Here is a 15,960-nt window from a genome sequence, read left to right as displayed (position 1 = left end):
CATATACTGTACATTTGACTATTATTCATAGTGTTTGTATCAAAACCCCCAAAAATAAATGGCAGCCTTCCTTTAGCAGTATGCTGCAATGCAGTACAATTTAAAAGAAATCCTTTGCTTGAAATCATGTTATTCTCTGAAATTATTTTTTTTTCTAGTCCTCTCTTCCCTTAATTCTAAGATTCAAATCACAACTCTCAAAATCAATTTCAGCCTTCTTTTTGTGTTATATTACCCTTAGTATAACTTCAAAAAATATCTATCCATTCACACGAACTCGGGTTATATTTTCCAAACATAACAATGCTTGTTTTTGGCCACTCCTTACCCTTATTCCAGATTGAGTCACAACACCAACAAACAATCCCTTGCTTCCTTTTGTAGTACATGTATGACACTTAGTGCTACATTTTAAAATATCCATTCACAATCAACTTGTATTCAAAACATTGTGAAAATGCTTGATTTTGGCCCATTTTTGACCATAAATCCTTAAATAGTTCGTCACAAACCCAAAATTAAATACTCTTGTGGAATTTCATACAGATCTATACACAATACTGAAGTTATTATAATGGGCATGAAATGTCAACACATGATGAGCACAGCGTGATACCATTATACCACAATTATTTGTGGCTGTATAAAAATTCCTGAAGTCTATAATTCTAGTATGGCACAAGAAATATATTTCAGTACTCTTGTTCTTTCAGAACTTTCTTTCTCCAGCCAAATAACTGCAATGGTAAAGTTGAAAATTTAAATGACCACTAAGATTATGTCCCAATGTTTGCACACATAACTCTCAGTAAATAGATTTGTATCTGGTATTTTTTCCAGTTCAATGTAAAGTACAATTCCCAGTTATGATTTTAAAAAGATCTTGCAACTTCTTTTGAAGTTTAAAATATTTAGTGACTTGTTATATTTTTATACTGGTAGAATGTATTTTAACCTTAGAAAATTACTCTCATCACCATGTAAGGAGATCGTGTTTTGATCTTGCTTCTGCAATACTCTATTAGATAATAATTTTACCCATAGTAAAAACTGGTAAATGACAACTATAAGCAAGATGATAGAAAAGTATACCCAGCTTCATCAAGATGTGTGTTTTCATCTTACATGTATGTGCAAGAAAAAATATTGACCTGTTGTGTATATTTTTAGAGAATGAATTTCTGATTGGATGGAAGAAATTTTAGCAAAGCAGTTTTTATAATTAAATAAACACCTTTCTGACGCATTGCTGGTAAAATAGTAAGTCTGGTTCTGTTTGCTAACTGGTATACTTAAAAAAATTTTTTCTCAAATTGACGGCTTATACAACTGTTGTTTTCTAATGTAAAACTGAACCTTAACTGAAATTCACATACAGAAAGGAGTTGGTCTGGTAAGGGCAAAATTTGGCCTTTAAATCAAAGTCTACCTGAAGAAAATTTAATGATGTTTCTCCAACTCTTCAATGTGTTTTATAGTGATTCAATTGTATTATGGTAATAATTTGAACATGTACAGTCATATATGCCCTTCAAACTTGGCTGAAATTAGTAAAATCTGTTAAAACTGCTGGAAAACACCAGAATTTGTGCAGTTTTTCACTCTTTTAACAATGGCCTCGTGCATGTTCATTCTCATTCTCACTTCATATATTTTGTATATATTTGTCAGTTACAATCCATGTAAAAATATCTTTGATTGAACAAACACTTGGCCACTTCTGTTCCTCTCAAAAACCATCTTAAAAATTGCAGAAATATTTGAAATTTAAGGTTTTTGTAAAAGTTGCATAAATGCATACTGATATTTCATGAAAACCAGCTTGTACACAGTGTTTGCGACCATTTTACTATACTACAACCTGTAAATTAGTTTTCATCAATTTATATAAAAATGCACAAATTATGAAGCCAAAAGGGATCCTTGCTCAACTTTCTTCCTAGGGATACCTAGTTATCCAATACAAATAGATGGCTAGTTGACTTTCACCAAATTTGGCATCATGAAAAATACAGCAGTCTTGTTAATTGATTTATTTCTTAGAAATAGTTGCCTTACTCCAATTTCTCTTTTGTACAATTGGTATGACTTTATTATATAAATATACAACGATCACTGAGGTAACAAACAATACATGTACACTCAAACCACACTAACTTATCACTTTGGATGATGTGTCTTGTGTCAAAAAATAAAGGATGGTTCTGCCGTCAAATCTGAGACATCATGTTCATAAACCAATTGAAATTTTATTTGTTGCAATAGTTACCAACTTCATTTTTATTATAGTAATTGGCAGTTTCTCTCATTTGTTTGATTGGGTATAGATTATGCAAGATGATAAATACAAACTAATACTGTACTAGTAATTTATACAGAAAAAAAATTAAATTCCCTACTGAAAATTGTAATTTAAAACCTGCAACCATATTAGTACCAACAGATTACATATAATAAATAACAATATAGGTCAAAGTATATAATTAAAACAATAAAAAAACTTTACCCAGAGAAGGAATACACAACTAACAGATCTTGTAACAAGCTTAATAAGGAAAGTTATAAAACCTATAATTTATGTTCACAGACCATCCTAGAAACAATATACTTTCATTTCCCACTCCTTAAACATGTAACATAAACTCCCAAGAATCAAATGATGTACAGTTACATATTTCTTATTTCCTGCTTTATTCATACCACTAATTTATTAAGAAAAAAAAAAGGCATGTAAATTTTGTAGAATACTTCATATAAATGTCTTTTCTTTTGCCAGATATTTCTTTTCAGTCAAAAAATGGTAACAGTAATTTATTGATGAATGTCTAAACAAACTTTGTAAGTAAGAATAAAAAAATGGGAACTGCAGGTACTCAATAAAATATCCAGTTCAATGTGTTGTGACCATTGAAGAAACCCTGGAAGCAACAGTTGAAAAAAACAACTGTATTTGTATCATATTCTACAGTAGGTATTCAACAAAATATCCAGTTCAATATCACATGAAAATAGAAGAAACCCCAGAAAGCCACCCTAAGAAGCAATGTTTGAACATTTGGACATGAAAAAAAGCAATATTTATTACATTATCTGAATATATAGGCAATAATGAAGTTAAAAGGAAACACCAGATAATAACAGTAAAAGCTAGAGTTTGCAATACACAAGACAAACATTTTAAGAAATGTGTTAAGTTCAAGGGAAAGTAATTTCACAAGTTACTTATTTCTCCATAATTTTCCATTTTTACTGTTCAGGAAAAAAATAATGCTTATTGGTTCACTCACCAGAAGACATTTTTTAAATCATAAAAAAATAATATAATCAGTGCATTGCTATTAAATTTCTGTTTTTGTACAATATAAAAGTCGCCTTCAAAACTGTTACTTATTTTGACCCCCCTACCATTTTTATAAATCCAGGAGTATCAAAAGACTTTGGTCTTTCGATAGGAAGTCCCATAACACGATCCCAAATAAGAGAAGCCATACATCCTAAAGCACGAGATACTCCAAACAGCACTGTATAATAATTCATCTCTGTCATACCATAGTACTGAAAGTAAACACATGAAGAATCATAAACAAACTTTGTCTACCACAAAATAATTTAATTTGATTGTTTACTTTTCATCTGGGCAAGATAGGTTAGTTTCCATGAACTTCAAAATATAGGTGGGCCTGTAAAATTAACTACTACAAGCCAACAGCCACTATATAAAAAATTCTCAAAAATGTATTTCGGGCCTGTGAACTGGAAAGTTAGTTGTGAAGACTACAAAATAATTTAATTGTTTATTTTCATCATGTTCATCTGGGCAAGATAGGTTATTTTCCATAAACTAACTTGGTAATGTGCTGTCATCATTGTTAATCAGTCCACAGTATGCAATTCAATTCCAAACTTAATACGGCTTTGATGAAGGGACAAACCATTTAACTTTAATCAATTAGAAATCAAATTATAAATATTGTTTTTAATTTTTTACCAAGTTATGCTCGCATAACCAACTTTGGGGTAGTTTTAACCCCTTCACATTTCACAAAGCATAAACTGCCCAAAAGTTGATTATTTCACATAAGACTTAGTCAAAAATTGGAAGTGGTTACAAGATAAGCAAAGTAAATCCTGCTGATGCACTTGGTCCTTGCTTCAAATATTTGTGGAGTCTTAGTTGATCATTTATATATAGTATGATGTGTGGGTTAAGCTTCTATAATGTTTAATTTGGTGTTCTTGCATCCTGGCCTCTCAACTTTCTAATTTTTGTATTATTCTAATTATGGCATCTCTCAATTAAATATTTAGCTTTTAAAATTGATTCCAAATTGACATATTTCAAAATGTAATTCATTCATGGAAGTCTGACTTTCCTACTTCTCTACTTTATTTTATAACCAGCCAATCAAATAGTGCCAAATAAACACCTACCTGCAATAAAACACCACTATGTGCATCTACATTTGGCCATGGGTTCTTAGCTTTTCCTTGTTCAATTAAAATATCAGGAGTGACTTTGTATAAAGCTGATACCAATTTGAACAATGGATCATTAGGTAGCTTTTTAAGGGCAAATTCTCTCTGACAGGTGTATCTTGGATCAGTTTTCCTCAGAACAGCATGACCATAACCAGGGACAACCTGTCCTGATTTAAGTGTGTTCCACACCCAGTCCCTGAGATTTTCTTCTGATATGTTAGCTCCAACCTCTGCCTGGACTTTAGTCAACCAAACCAGTACTTCCTGCAAAAAAACATAAATTTATCATTGCTTTGTATTTTGTCCTACAAAATAGGTGTGCTCAATAAGATATGTGAACTTAACTACAGAGACTTCAAGTTGAGCAATCGTAATTGCCAACTCTGATAGAATAGTGTTAAGGCTAGCTTTTTGTGACTTTGAATTAAACTTAAAAAAAAAAGCCTAGATAAGTGCTGAGCTGAATTTGTTAACAGGCTCTTGTGGTGGTTATTCACTAAAGCAATAACTTGACTGAAGGAAAGTCCCTTTTGGGGAAAAAAAACTGATGGTTGTAAACATCAAAGGAAAAATACTACTGAAAGTCTATTTTCACTACTAAAACTCATCATAGCTTTACTAAAACAATTTTGTCAAGTATTGGAAGTAATTTGTACACAATGGAGTTTATTATGGTAGATAACTGTTCCTGATTTTGTGGTTGTACTTTTATCAGTGTATTCCAAATTGGGAACTGCTTGAGAAACACAAAATATTACAGTAAAAATTCGAAACTTAAATATTGCAACTAGAGAAATATGATACTCATCAGCTCATAAAGAAAAAAATCTTTGTTAAAACAAAACTTGCCTGGGGGAGGTGGGGCAGAATGCAGTTGATTTATTATTGTGTTGATGGAGATAAAATTTGAATTGTTCTCAAAAGATGTATTGCATCTCAATTCTAATGTCTTGGTGGTGCCCCTAAATATCATGAGCGTCCTGCACCCATGACACACCCTTTTCACGTAATAGCCCTGAACCACAAAGAGGACAAACCAAGTTTGACATTCATACCAGAAGCAAAACTTACCTGATTAGCTAAACCATGAAGTGGACCAGCCAAGCCATTCATGCCAGCAGTAAAACTTACCTGATTAGCTAAACCATGAAGAGGACCAGCCAAGCCATTCATACCAGCGGCAAAACTTACCTGATTAGCTAAATCATGAAGAGGACTAGCCAAGCCATTCATACCAGAAGCAAAACTTACCTGATTAGCTAAACCATGAAGAGGACCAGCCAAGCCATTCATACCAGCAGCAAAACTTACCTGATTAGCTAAACCATAAAGAGGACCAGCCAAGCCATTCATACCAGAAGCAAAACTTACCTGATTAGCTAAACCATGAAGAGGACCAGCCAAGCCATTCATACCAGCAGCAAAACTAAGGTAAGGATCAGACAAAGCACTTCCTACCAAGTGGGTTGTGTGTGCACTGACATTACCACCTTCATGGTCACTGGAATGACAATTTAGTATTAAAATGTTATGAAAAAGAATGTTTATTTCCTTAACACAGTCTTCATGGTTAAGCAGTAGTCTGAGGCCCAAGGCTTGTCAAAATGGAGGTGGGCCTGTAAAATTAACTAATATAGGCCAACAGTCAGTATAGAAAAATTTCTGAAAAATGTATTTTGGGCCTGTGTACTGGAAAGTTAGTTGTGAAGACTGTTAACAACTGTAATATAAAGGTATAAGAATCACCTTTATGTAAATTTACTACAAGTACTTATTTTTGTCAAGTCCAACTTCATGTTTAAACCTCAAAATTCTTAGTAATTTTGACCACTCAATTACTATTGGGGTTATTGTAAAATTTGCATTTTCTCTACACTTCAGTTTTACTATTACATAAGTATTTTCCTATTCCAACAGTTTGTTGATATTTTAGGTCAATAACTATACAAGACATTTTCCTCAACATCATATTTCATGAAAGTAAAGGCATTTTTTTGAAAAGAAAATTTACAAATGCTTTGCAGAGTAGTTAGTCTAGAAATTATCTGAAATGCTGAGCCATATTTTTATGTGCTAGCTAACAGAGGCAACAGCCTGAGCAGAGTAACAACAAATGGACAAATTCTCTAACTCAGAGCCAACCAGTTGTGACTATTTTACCTATATGTGCATGTATGTGCTGCAGGTTTTGTGGAAAAGCAATAACTACCAATTTCAGCATATTTAGTATGACCCAACTGGAGATCAAACACATGACCAACTGCACTTACCACAAAACCAATGATGCAGCAATAATGTTAAAAAAGAATTTTACAAACCTATGAATTGTGAGGTACATTCTCATCAGTTCAATAAAATCAGCATTTTCATAACCTAACATAGAACAGAAATTCCAACTCCAATCTTTTTTATTATCAATGGCCTCGACTGCAGTACCATCTCTATATAAATTTCTATAAATAATGGAGGCAACTGTTGGTAACTTGGCAATCATATCCATAGCATCTTCATAAACATACTGAAATCAAAATCAAATATATTAAATTCTGTTTACCACAGCACACAAGATAATTTAATACGAGGAAGACATTTACCTCAAGTGTCAGAAAAGCGTTTAGTAGGTTTACTATTAAATGAAATATATTTCATGTCATTTTAACACAATTTTTGCTAAATTTTCATCTGTGGGAGCCAACAAAATATATTTCAAATATTTGTAATTTTATTAGTCAAACAGTAATGGGGTCCTCTAAGAATGCCTTGTTTTACAACAACTGGAAAATGTTTTTTAAAAATGTCTGAGGGGTTCTGATCAAATAACATGTGGGTCTTTGAAACTTTTGTTCAGCAGGTGTTTTGATTAAATTTCAAAGCGCCAATAGATGAGATGTATCACTGCTTTGAAGTAAGTTTCTCAAGAGGTCAATACAAATAATTTTTTATATGAATTTCTATTTAACATTTAAGAGTGAACTTTGCTCGCTTATTACACATGATCAAGTCTGTTCTGTACAATATGAACAACATGCAAGAGACTTGCTGTAAAGAAACAGATTACCAACAGATATGAAGTGGACATAAATATGCATTTTTAGAATAAACTAAGATGTAGAGTAGTTAGTACTGCTGCACTATTTATATTGAGGAAGGTTTTCACAACCATTTGCTTCCGGATAAGTTTAAACATATGAAGTGACAGACAGAAGAGTCTGAATGACTGTTAATTAGTTGACATTTGATAAAATCTTGATACATCAGATATGAATTATGATTTAAGTGTATGTACCCTAATTAAAAGAACAGTAGTCATTTTTAAATTACGAGATGTCAGTTACATGCACCATTTCTTAAAACTTAAAGTATTCCAGTAATATATATTAATGGTTCAAACAGTTTTTAATCCTTTATTATTAAGGGATGTTATCAGCCCACTCTCCAAGGAGAGTAACATACAACATTTCTGCTACAAAAGAAATGCCTTGCATTGTCAATTTTATACATTTCCAACCTTATAAGTAAAAAACAGTCACCCATAAACCAAATTTCAACATGAAACCACATACTATAGAAAATGATTTCAGATATAAACAAAAGCACTAAGATACAAGAAAAAAAATTATCAAAGACAGAAACGGTAGAATTTTGTTAAACAGGAAGTAGATGTCCAACAAGCCTGAAACCCAATCCCACAATATAGGACCTGTACCTGATGCTGGATACCAAATATCAAGATGTTGCAAATTAGTAGTTGCTAAGAAAAGTGTTACAAAAAAACTGACATTCACCATTCTATAACCTGATTTCCACAGGTAAAATTCAGCCAAAAATACCACTTGCCTTTAACGCCCTGCTACTTATTTCTCAAACAGGCCTGCATCTATTTATAATAAACAATTGGGTTTTTTTCTCAAAACTGAAAGCAGTGGAAATTGGTGGCTTCTGGGAATAAAAAGAAATACTAGTTACATCATACCTCCCAATACAATGTCTTTTTGACACCATCAGCATAAGCCTTAGCAAATTTACTTTCACTGTTGAGGGCTGTAATGGCAGCACTGAATTGAGACATTGGGTGGAGATTTGATGGAAAATTGTTCAACATTGTGATAACATGGTTAGGTAAAGCTGCCCTTTTGTTCCATTCCTGTAATAAAGAAAAAATCTCTTATAGCTTCAACAACTCTTGTTGTCAGTCATATGTACAGCAAATGAGAATAGATATGAATATGCATGTATTATCAAAAATTTTTGTTTAAGGCCAAAAAAAAAAGGTATGTGTTTACTGACACTATTTTATCCTACCCCATCCCGCAGCATTGGGATAATAATAATCCTGAAATTATGTCATGGTCCGCAACTGTTTTTGTCAATTACATATCTAAACATAGTGATCTCCAGGTCTGCAATGTGTATTTGAACAAGAAAACTGCTACTAAACACAAAAGAATCATGTATTATTGTAAGTATCTTGTATCTGCAATGGAAATGTTAACTATCTGTTTAAATGAAACTGTATGCACAAGTCCAAAACAAAAAACAAAAAAAAACAACAAAAATTTATATGCCAACCCAATTTTTTTTCCAGTAGGGAACAGTGAACACACATATCTTTTTTTTCACTAAGGGGTAAAGGAAACCTTTTTTCTATGTGTATAATTCGGTTAAATGATGATTTTATGAAGCTGGCAAAAATGCAAAAGTAAATAAAAGGTAAAAAAGCTGAAGAATGATAATGGTAAAATCAGATTTTTGAAAAAGTTAAACTCCACAAAGAACACACAAAAAATCATGCCTGTGAACAAGTTCATTATGACACTTAACTAATTGTGTTGTTTTATTTAATCAGTTGTTAAAAGCTATTGGTAATTAAATCTATTTCCATAACTATGAGTCTGACTCCATTTTGAATTCTGTTTTACTGTGGTATTTTCTGAAGAATGTTTTGATTAAATTACCTCACTAATAGCATCAGCTTGTTGTTGTGTGGGAACCTGACCAGTAACTAACAACCAGAACAGACCTTCAGGGAGGGGCTCCATTCCACTGCCACCATTGCCTTTGGGGAGAATTTCCTGACATTCAGGTATACTGTAACCTCTGAAACGGATACCTTCCTCTGGATCTAAAACTGAGGTTTCTGTTACAAGTCCTTTGATACCTCTCATGCCTCCATAAATCTGAAACATGAATAAAAGTATTTAGGTTTACTCATGAGCGCATTTGGACAAATAACCTCATACTGAATTACCAACATGAAACCCATTCATGATCATGGATAATAATTTTACCATAAGGTAAAGACCAAATACTTAAAAGAATAAAGTATAACTTCTTCAAATACAAGCACCTCATTTCATTATTTGTCAAGGGGAATAATTTATACAAAAGTGCTACTGTAGTACTGAACATACAATTGTAACTATAAATCTATCCAAAGAGATTATCCTACTAGACCTTATTATAATGTAAAACCATCATACAACCTTAGGCAAAATAGAACATTTATTTCTTTTTTTTATTTTTCTACAGTACACAATGCCATTAAACAAATCTTTCCCAATTGTTAAAATACATTATATTCAACAATTTTCTTTGATGATCAATTATGTTAACGTTCATTATTTTTTGTAGATTAACCTTTAAATGTTTAATTCTTTATCTATTTTTTCTTGAATCCTAACACTACCCAAAATGAAAATTTAATGTTGTGTTGACCATTGATAAAATAATGTGCAAAATGACAGAGATCCCCATAGATAGAATTCAAACTGAACCAACTTTCGATAAATTAAGATAAAGAAAGGCCTTGTTTGCAATATATGTAGACAATTTTTATACCTGTATATTTTTTCATGACATTTTTGTTAGCTTTTGTTTAGAAAAAAGTTATGACTTTCTTTTTAATAATCACCAACCAAAGCAACCATTGCTTACAGCTGAAAAATTTCCATCACTCTTAAAACAGTAAGATAGGTAGAAATTTTTAAGACAATATCACAACAAAATAAACCCAATAATTCATAATTACATCTATGACAACTCTTAAAAAGGTAGACCTGGAGTAAGGAACATAACTCTTCAAATCAGTGATATGTTTGTATCTTATACAATTTCACGAAAGCCTTTCAAGCTTCCCTTGAAATAGAATGAAATCAGACCAAGTTACTTTGATGCTTACATGAGATGGGTATAAAATGGTGAATACAAACATTCCAATGATTTTTTAAGAGTTGTGTCCCTTACCCCAGGTCTACTACCTTAAAATGTAAAAATATTTACCATGTCAAGAGTAACTTCACCAACTTTTGTATCACCATACTTTTTCCTAAGTTCTATGACTTCCTTTTGTTTCTCTGGGATCATATCAGCTAATACATCTTTTAAGTTCTGGAAATAAACAATTAGTCACGACCTAAAACAACGTACAATGAAAATCTAAGTTACATGTAGCAAATCAGTATAATACAAAATAATTCATTTCACGCCTTCCTGAACACATATTGCAAGTAGTGTCCCAGTGTCTAATCTAGAGAGTGTCACTGAAGCTTATCCACATTTTTGTCATTCTGGCATGATGGAAATAACCTGGCTGAAGGCTTAACTACATAGAACACACTGTATTTTCATCCTTTGAGATACACTTGATTTTAGAAAGCCTTATGTGCAAGTTTTTGAGCTTGTAGTTAATAGACACATAATTATTTTTCATTTGTCTTTCTTAAATGTCAAGTGTAGTTACAAAGCAGGGTATTTGGTTTGTCCATAAAAGAAACTGAAGAAAAAAAAATTGACATATTTAACTGTTCTAATCATAAAATAAGAATTCTACTTCAAAGAAAAGTTTCTAAGAAGCAAATAATTTCTTTAACTGTCTAAAGCACAGCTTGATAGCTGAGGTCAAACCCTGAACAAGTGCTGACATAACCAAATTTGTCAAATTGGGTAATGATTGAATGTCAAACACAGCAATAGATTTTGACCGGAATGAAAATGTTTAAAATTCTGTAATTAGATAAAGTTATACAAGTTAAATCCAGACTCCTTCTTGGCCCCTAGTTTAAAAGGTTAGGGTCATAACCTTTTTAAAGCCATCAAAACCTTCCTTTTGTGGAACCTTGAAGCACAATTACAATGTACATTGAAATATGTACACTTTTCCTTGTGCTATAGTTGAATGCACATTTTTGGCCATTTATAGTCCCTTGTTCCTAAACAGTTCAGATCATACCCCCCCCCCCCAAAATCAACCTGACCTTTTAAGTTTAATACAGTAAAATTTCATCAAGATCAATATCCTTTTACTCAAGTTACTCAGTTAAATTAAATGGAATAATATTTTTTTTACCAATAGTTGGGACCACAATCCCCAAAAAGTATGCCAACCTACATTTTGTGATATAGAATCTTTTAAAAAAAATTAATTTTTCAACATCTACAAACTTATGTTCAAATATCACACTGTAGCCAAGTGTTTAAAGTTGATGAAGACATGGAAGCCAACAGCATCATACTGTTTCACAACAAAAATGTAAACAGCCTGTCCCTTTATTAATGAGGTATAGGTATGTAATAATGCTGTTTTTTTCTTATTGTGACAACTTTGACCTCGGTGCTAGTTTTCTTGCGGGAATTTCATGATTCTACATTTTTATACTTGTACATTGTTAAAACAAATCCCAACCTGTTCGAATGCAGGCTTTAGAAATATCTCAATACTAAACTTACTGTGCTTGAGGCATGTCTGACACCAACTGAGGTAGCTGGAAACAAGACCTACAAAAACAGAGACACAAATTAGTACTTGTGTACAAAAAGTACTAATTACAGAAAATAGTTGAACTCACTTATTCAGTTAATGCTTACAGCCACTTGTGGCAATCACTCATTATTTGCATAAGACATTAAAATAGTTGGTGGAAATTATACAGTCAAATTTGCTTGACTGTGTATTTTAAAAATAATAAACACAAGGGTTCACACTAACACAAAATGTAGCTTAATACCATTCAAGATTTTGACTATTCCAAGTTCAACTGTATAATGTTTATCACAGTCAGTCTTTGCCATACAAATTTCTGTCAACAAGCACAAACTCAAATATTTTAATGAACTTATACATAGTAATCATTGGCATGTTAGCCAAATTCTGCCAGCATTTTTACAGCCATGGCTGTCAGGCTGGTGGTCAATTTCGAAGACTGTAAGTGCTCTGAAGCATCAGTGAATCATGGAACTATTTCAAGATACAACAGTTCTGTCAGATTTTTAATATACAAATATCAATTTTTCACAGGGTAAACTTTTATTCCTTGAAAGAGCTACGCTGTTACTACATGTATCTTAATTTTTCCAATGGATTAAGTTACATGTATGGTTTCTGAATACACCAGGGAAAAAAGTCATGTCCCAGACATGGGAAGTAACAAAATGTTACTGTCTTAATGGAGGAAATTTAAGAATTGATTAAAGATCACGTCTCAGTGAAAATAAGTAAATCTTATCTGACAGTCTGGAGGTCTTTTCTATTTTTCTCTAATTTCAAGAAGAAATGAATATGGTTGAAAAAGTTGAGGAATTTTCTCAGACTTAGGTATTTTTTCAAGTTTTATGGCAATGGGTCCAGATCTTTAGATTAATATAACTAACAAATGTAAAGTTCATAAATCGTTTATTTGATACAGTGCAACAGGTGAAAAAACACCCCCATTATTTTAGTTATAAAGTCAAAATAATTAATCTGATTTTCACCAAAAAAGTATACAGACTGTTTGACCATCATAAAAAACAAATTTATTAAGTTTCAATAGAATTTGGATCACTTTTTTTAAAGTAATGATGCAACATGTTTACAATAGGCAGTTGGACGCCAGACATTCATATACCATAATACCTCCCGTAAAAATTTTAAGGAATATTACATGGTGGTGAAAATGAGAACCTGGCGAATACGCCATCAAATGGTCCCCAAACTCCTATCACTTTTACAAGTCCCTGTGATACTCCCTTTTATCTATTCCATTGTAATGGAAGTTACTTTAATCTGTTTACATGTACACATGCTTTTGCTATTATCACATGATTATCATATGATTTCATTATGGATATAAACAGTAGTGAGCTGAGCTCGGAGTTTCACATTTAACTGTTGAGTCTCTGTATTTTACATATGCTTAATGTGTTTGAAAACGAGATTGATTTCATAACACAGGAGTAACAATCATAGCATTGATTGGTCAATTCAGTCAGCATTGAGTATTTAATCGAGTTCATCGACGCAGATCATTGCTTCTTCTATAGATAGCCATTCAGGTGTGTAGCACATCGTCTGTATGCTTTAAGACTGTTACAGCCTGTACCTTCTTTGCTTCTAACTTATCTACGGTTATGCGTTTTCTCAAAGGAATGTAACATTCCAAGAGAATGCTTTGGTTTAAAATTATTCAGTCCTTTCAACTTCTTTAAACGCTAAATTATCATGAAATTATTTGTATTTCTGGTTTTCTGTCGAGCTACAAATATGGCGTGGTAAACAAATGTTTAGGATGTTAGTCAGTCACTTCCAGTTGCACTGTCATACCAGTTTATTTTGAATTTATTAAGCATTATGCATTTATAAGCAATACACACCACTGTTTCATATCAAAGGCTGTGTACTTGGTCAAATAAACTATGTGTTTCTAATGGAGTTTTCATTTATACAGTGTTATAGTTACAGAGCCCAGTGCACAAACGTAACACACAACAGGGTGTCCTGTATGAGGTTACTAAGTCAGAATATAGGTAGTTGATATTGACACATAGATCTGGAAAAGCGAATACATCAGCAAACATTCAAACACTTAGAACCATTTATTAAAAAGAACTACTTATATGGTTAGATTGGTATTGCTGTTTCCTTAGTCAGATTACAAAGACAAAGTCATAACTGGCCATTTAAATTTTCATTGAGAAACTTGCACATACAAAAGACGTCCGTTACACCATATTAAACGTATCTGGACAGCATCCTTCGACAATGAAGTATCAATCATGTATACCTGGACCATATTTGTGTGTAACCTTGTTAACTATTACAAAAACATGAAAATGTCCTGGACTCGACATTCATATAACGTGTTGTGCATATCGTGTATCGTATCTAAGCTGCTTTTCATCTCATTGAACGTGAACCACTCTACTTTCTACTACCTTGCTCTGGTGCAGGAGAGAAGAGGCAATAGTTCTTATCATGGACATTGTGCTGACAACTGCCTTCAAAGAGAAAGTGGAGTGAAAATTTAGCACACCGGCAACCAAGGTCAATTTAGTTGTGACGTCACAAGAAACGGAAGTCTTTTAAGTCAAATCGTAACTAATAACGTCGTACCTAAAATATGAATTGACTAAAACAATTTTCCTGATACCCGGATAATGTGGTGTGTTAATGCAGTTGTTACATAATTGTAGTCCTGGTTTTTTATCCTGTATGATTGAAATAGTTTAATCTTATAATATTTCTCTTAACGCCCTTGATGTTTTATTAGTGCCAGATTATTTACACAACAATTTTTTTTATATGAAGCTGTGTATAGTAAACCAATTTAAACAACCTGTTGTATATACAAACAAAACCTGCATACTGAACAACAAAAACCTTGTATACCAAACACATAATTATATAATCAGTGCACTTGTGGAACAATTTCAAAGAGGTCTATCTAGTTTAACTCAAGTTAATCCATACCAAATTTCACAGACAAGGATGATGTACTCTGAATATAAGCATTATATACCTTAATTACTTGAATTAAGCACCGTATGCAGGTCTACTTCTTGTTATTTCTTGACAAATCTAAGCAATTTTACTGACTATACAAAAGAAATACATAACCAACATATACAAATACTACATTTCAATACAGGAGACAAAAAAAAAAGACAAACAAGATTGCTACAAATATCCATTGTCTCTGAAGTGATTTGCAGTTGGCTCTGTCTGGTAATTCCTCATCATTTAATACATTTATGGATCGGCTTCAGAAGGCTAAGAATGTTTCCATCTCCTATAAATAGGCTCATTTGCTTTTGTTACTTTGTATGTATGATTTTAGTTACTTTATGTTCTTTGTTGTGTATGTCTGTTTTCCATGTTTGGTCTTTGTCCCTGGATTACATTCTTTTGGTTACCGCTATAACCTTGGTTCCTTCGATTACTCTTTCTGAAATATGCTAACGAGCCCCGTCTACCTGAGACATAATTGTTAAGGCGAACTGCCCCTTTTCCGTCAGTAGAAACAGTTCCGCCAAGAGAAGGTTGGAGTTGTACTTTGATTGTCAGAGGCGATGGTCTCCCACTTCTACACATATAAATAATTTTCAAAGTTTCACTATAACAATGTTAATTCCATGAAGGTGTTCACCATTACCAAAATAATGAAACAGACTTTCAATATCATTGTAATAAAGTTAATATAATATCTGCAGAACTGTAAAAAATCAAAA

At 32.5% G+C, this 15,960-nt stretch overlaps 1 protein-coding gene across 1 annotated transcript; it reads right to left on the bottom strand.

The window, feature by feature from the left end:
* Nucleotides 1–2,018: 2,018 nt before the first annotated feature.
* Nucleotides 2,019–14,790, bottom strand: LOC148603115 (citrate synthase, mitochondrial-like). Its single transcript, XM_088553878.1, has 9 exons — nt 14,668–14,790; nt 12,205–12,252; nt 10,759–10,866; nt 9,435–9,656; nt 8,453–8,623; nt 6,798–6,997; nt 5,851–5,980; nt 4,432–4,743; nt 2,019–3,555 (listed from the first exon to the last, which is right to left on the bottom strand). The coding sequence occupies exons 1-9, from the start codon at nt 14,713–14,715 to the stop codon at nt 3,388–3,390; spliced, it is 1,407 nt and encodes a 468-aa protein (XP_088410004.1). The 5' UTR covers nt 14,716–14,790; the 3' UTR covers nt 2,019–3,387.
* Between the last annotated feature and the right edge of the window lie 1,170 nt (nt 14,791–15,960).

Source organism: Perna viridis, chromosome 11, assembly GCF_037379345.1.
Source record: "Perna viridis isolate PV_CMFRI_1.1 ecotype Kerala chromosome 11, ASM3737934v1, whole genome shotgun sequence".
In the NCBI taxonomy this organism is placed as follows: domain Eukaryota; kingdom Metazoa; phylum Mollusca; class Bivalvia; order Mytilida; family Mytilidae; genus Perna; species Perna viridis.
Note: the sequence above shows the minus strand (reverse complement) of the source record. Positions and strands in the feature narration are given on the sequence as shown.

Coding starts and splice junctions, on each gene's coding strand:
- LOC148603115 (XM_088553878.1), bottom strand. CDS start 14,715: ATGTCCATGATAAGAACTATTGCCTCTTCTCTCCTGCACCAGAGCAAG. Junction 9,657..10,758: donor GTGAAGTTACTCTTGACATG/GTAAATATTTTT, acceptor TTCATGTTTCAG/ATTTATGGAGGCATGAGAGG. Junction 5,981..6,797: donor ATGTACCTCACAATTCATAG/GTTTGTAAAATT, acceptor TTGTCATTCCAG/TGACCATGAAGGTGGTAATG.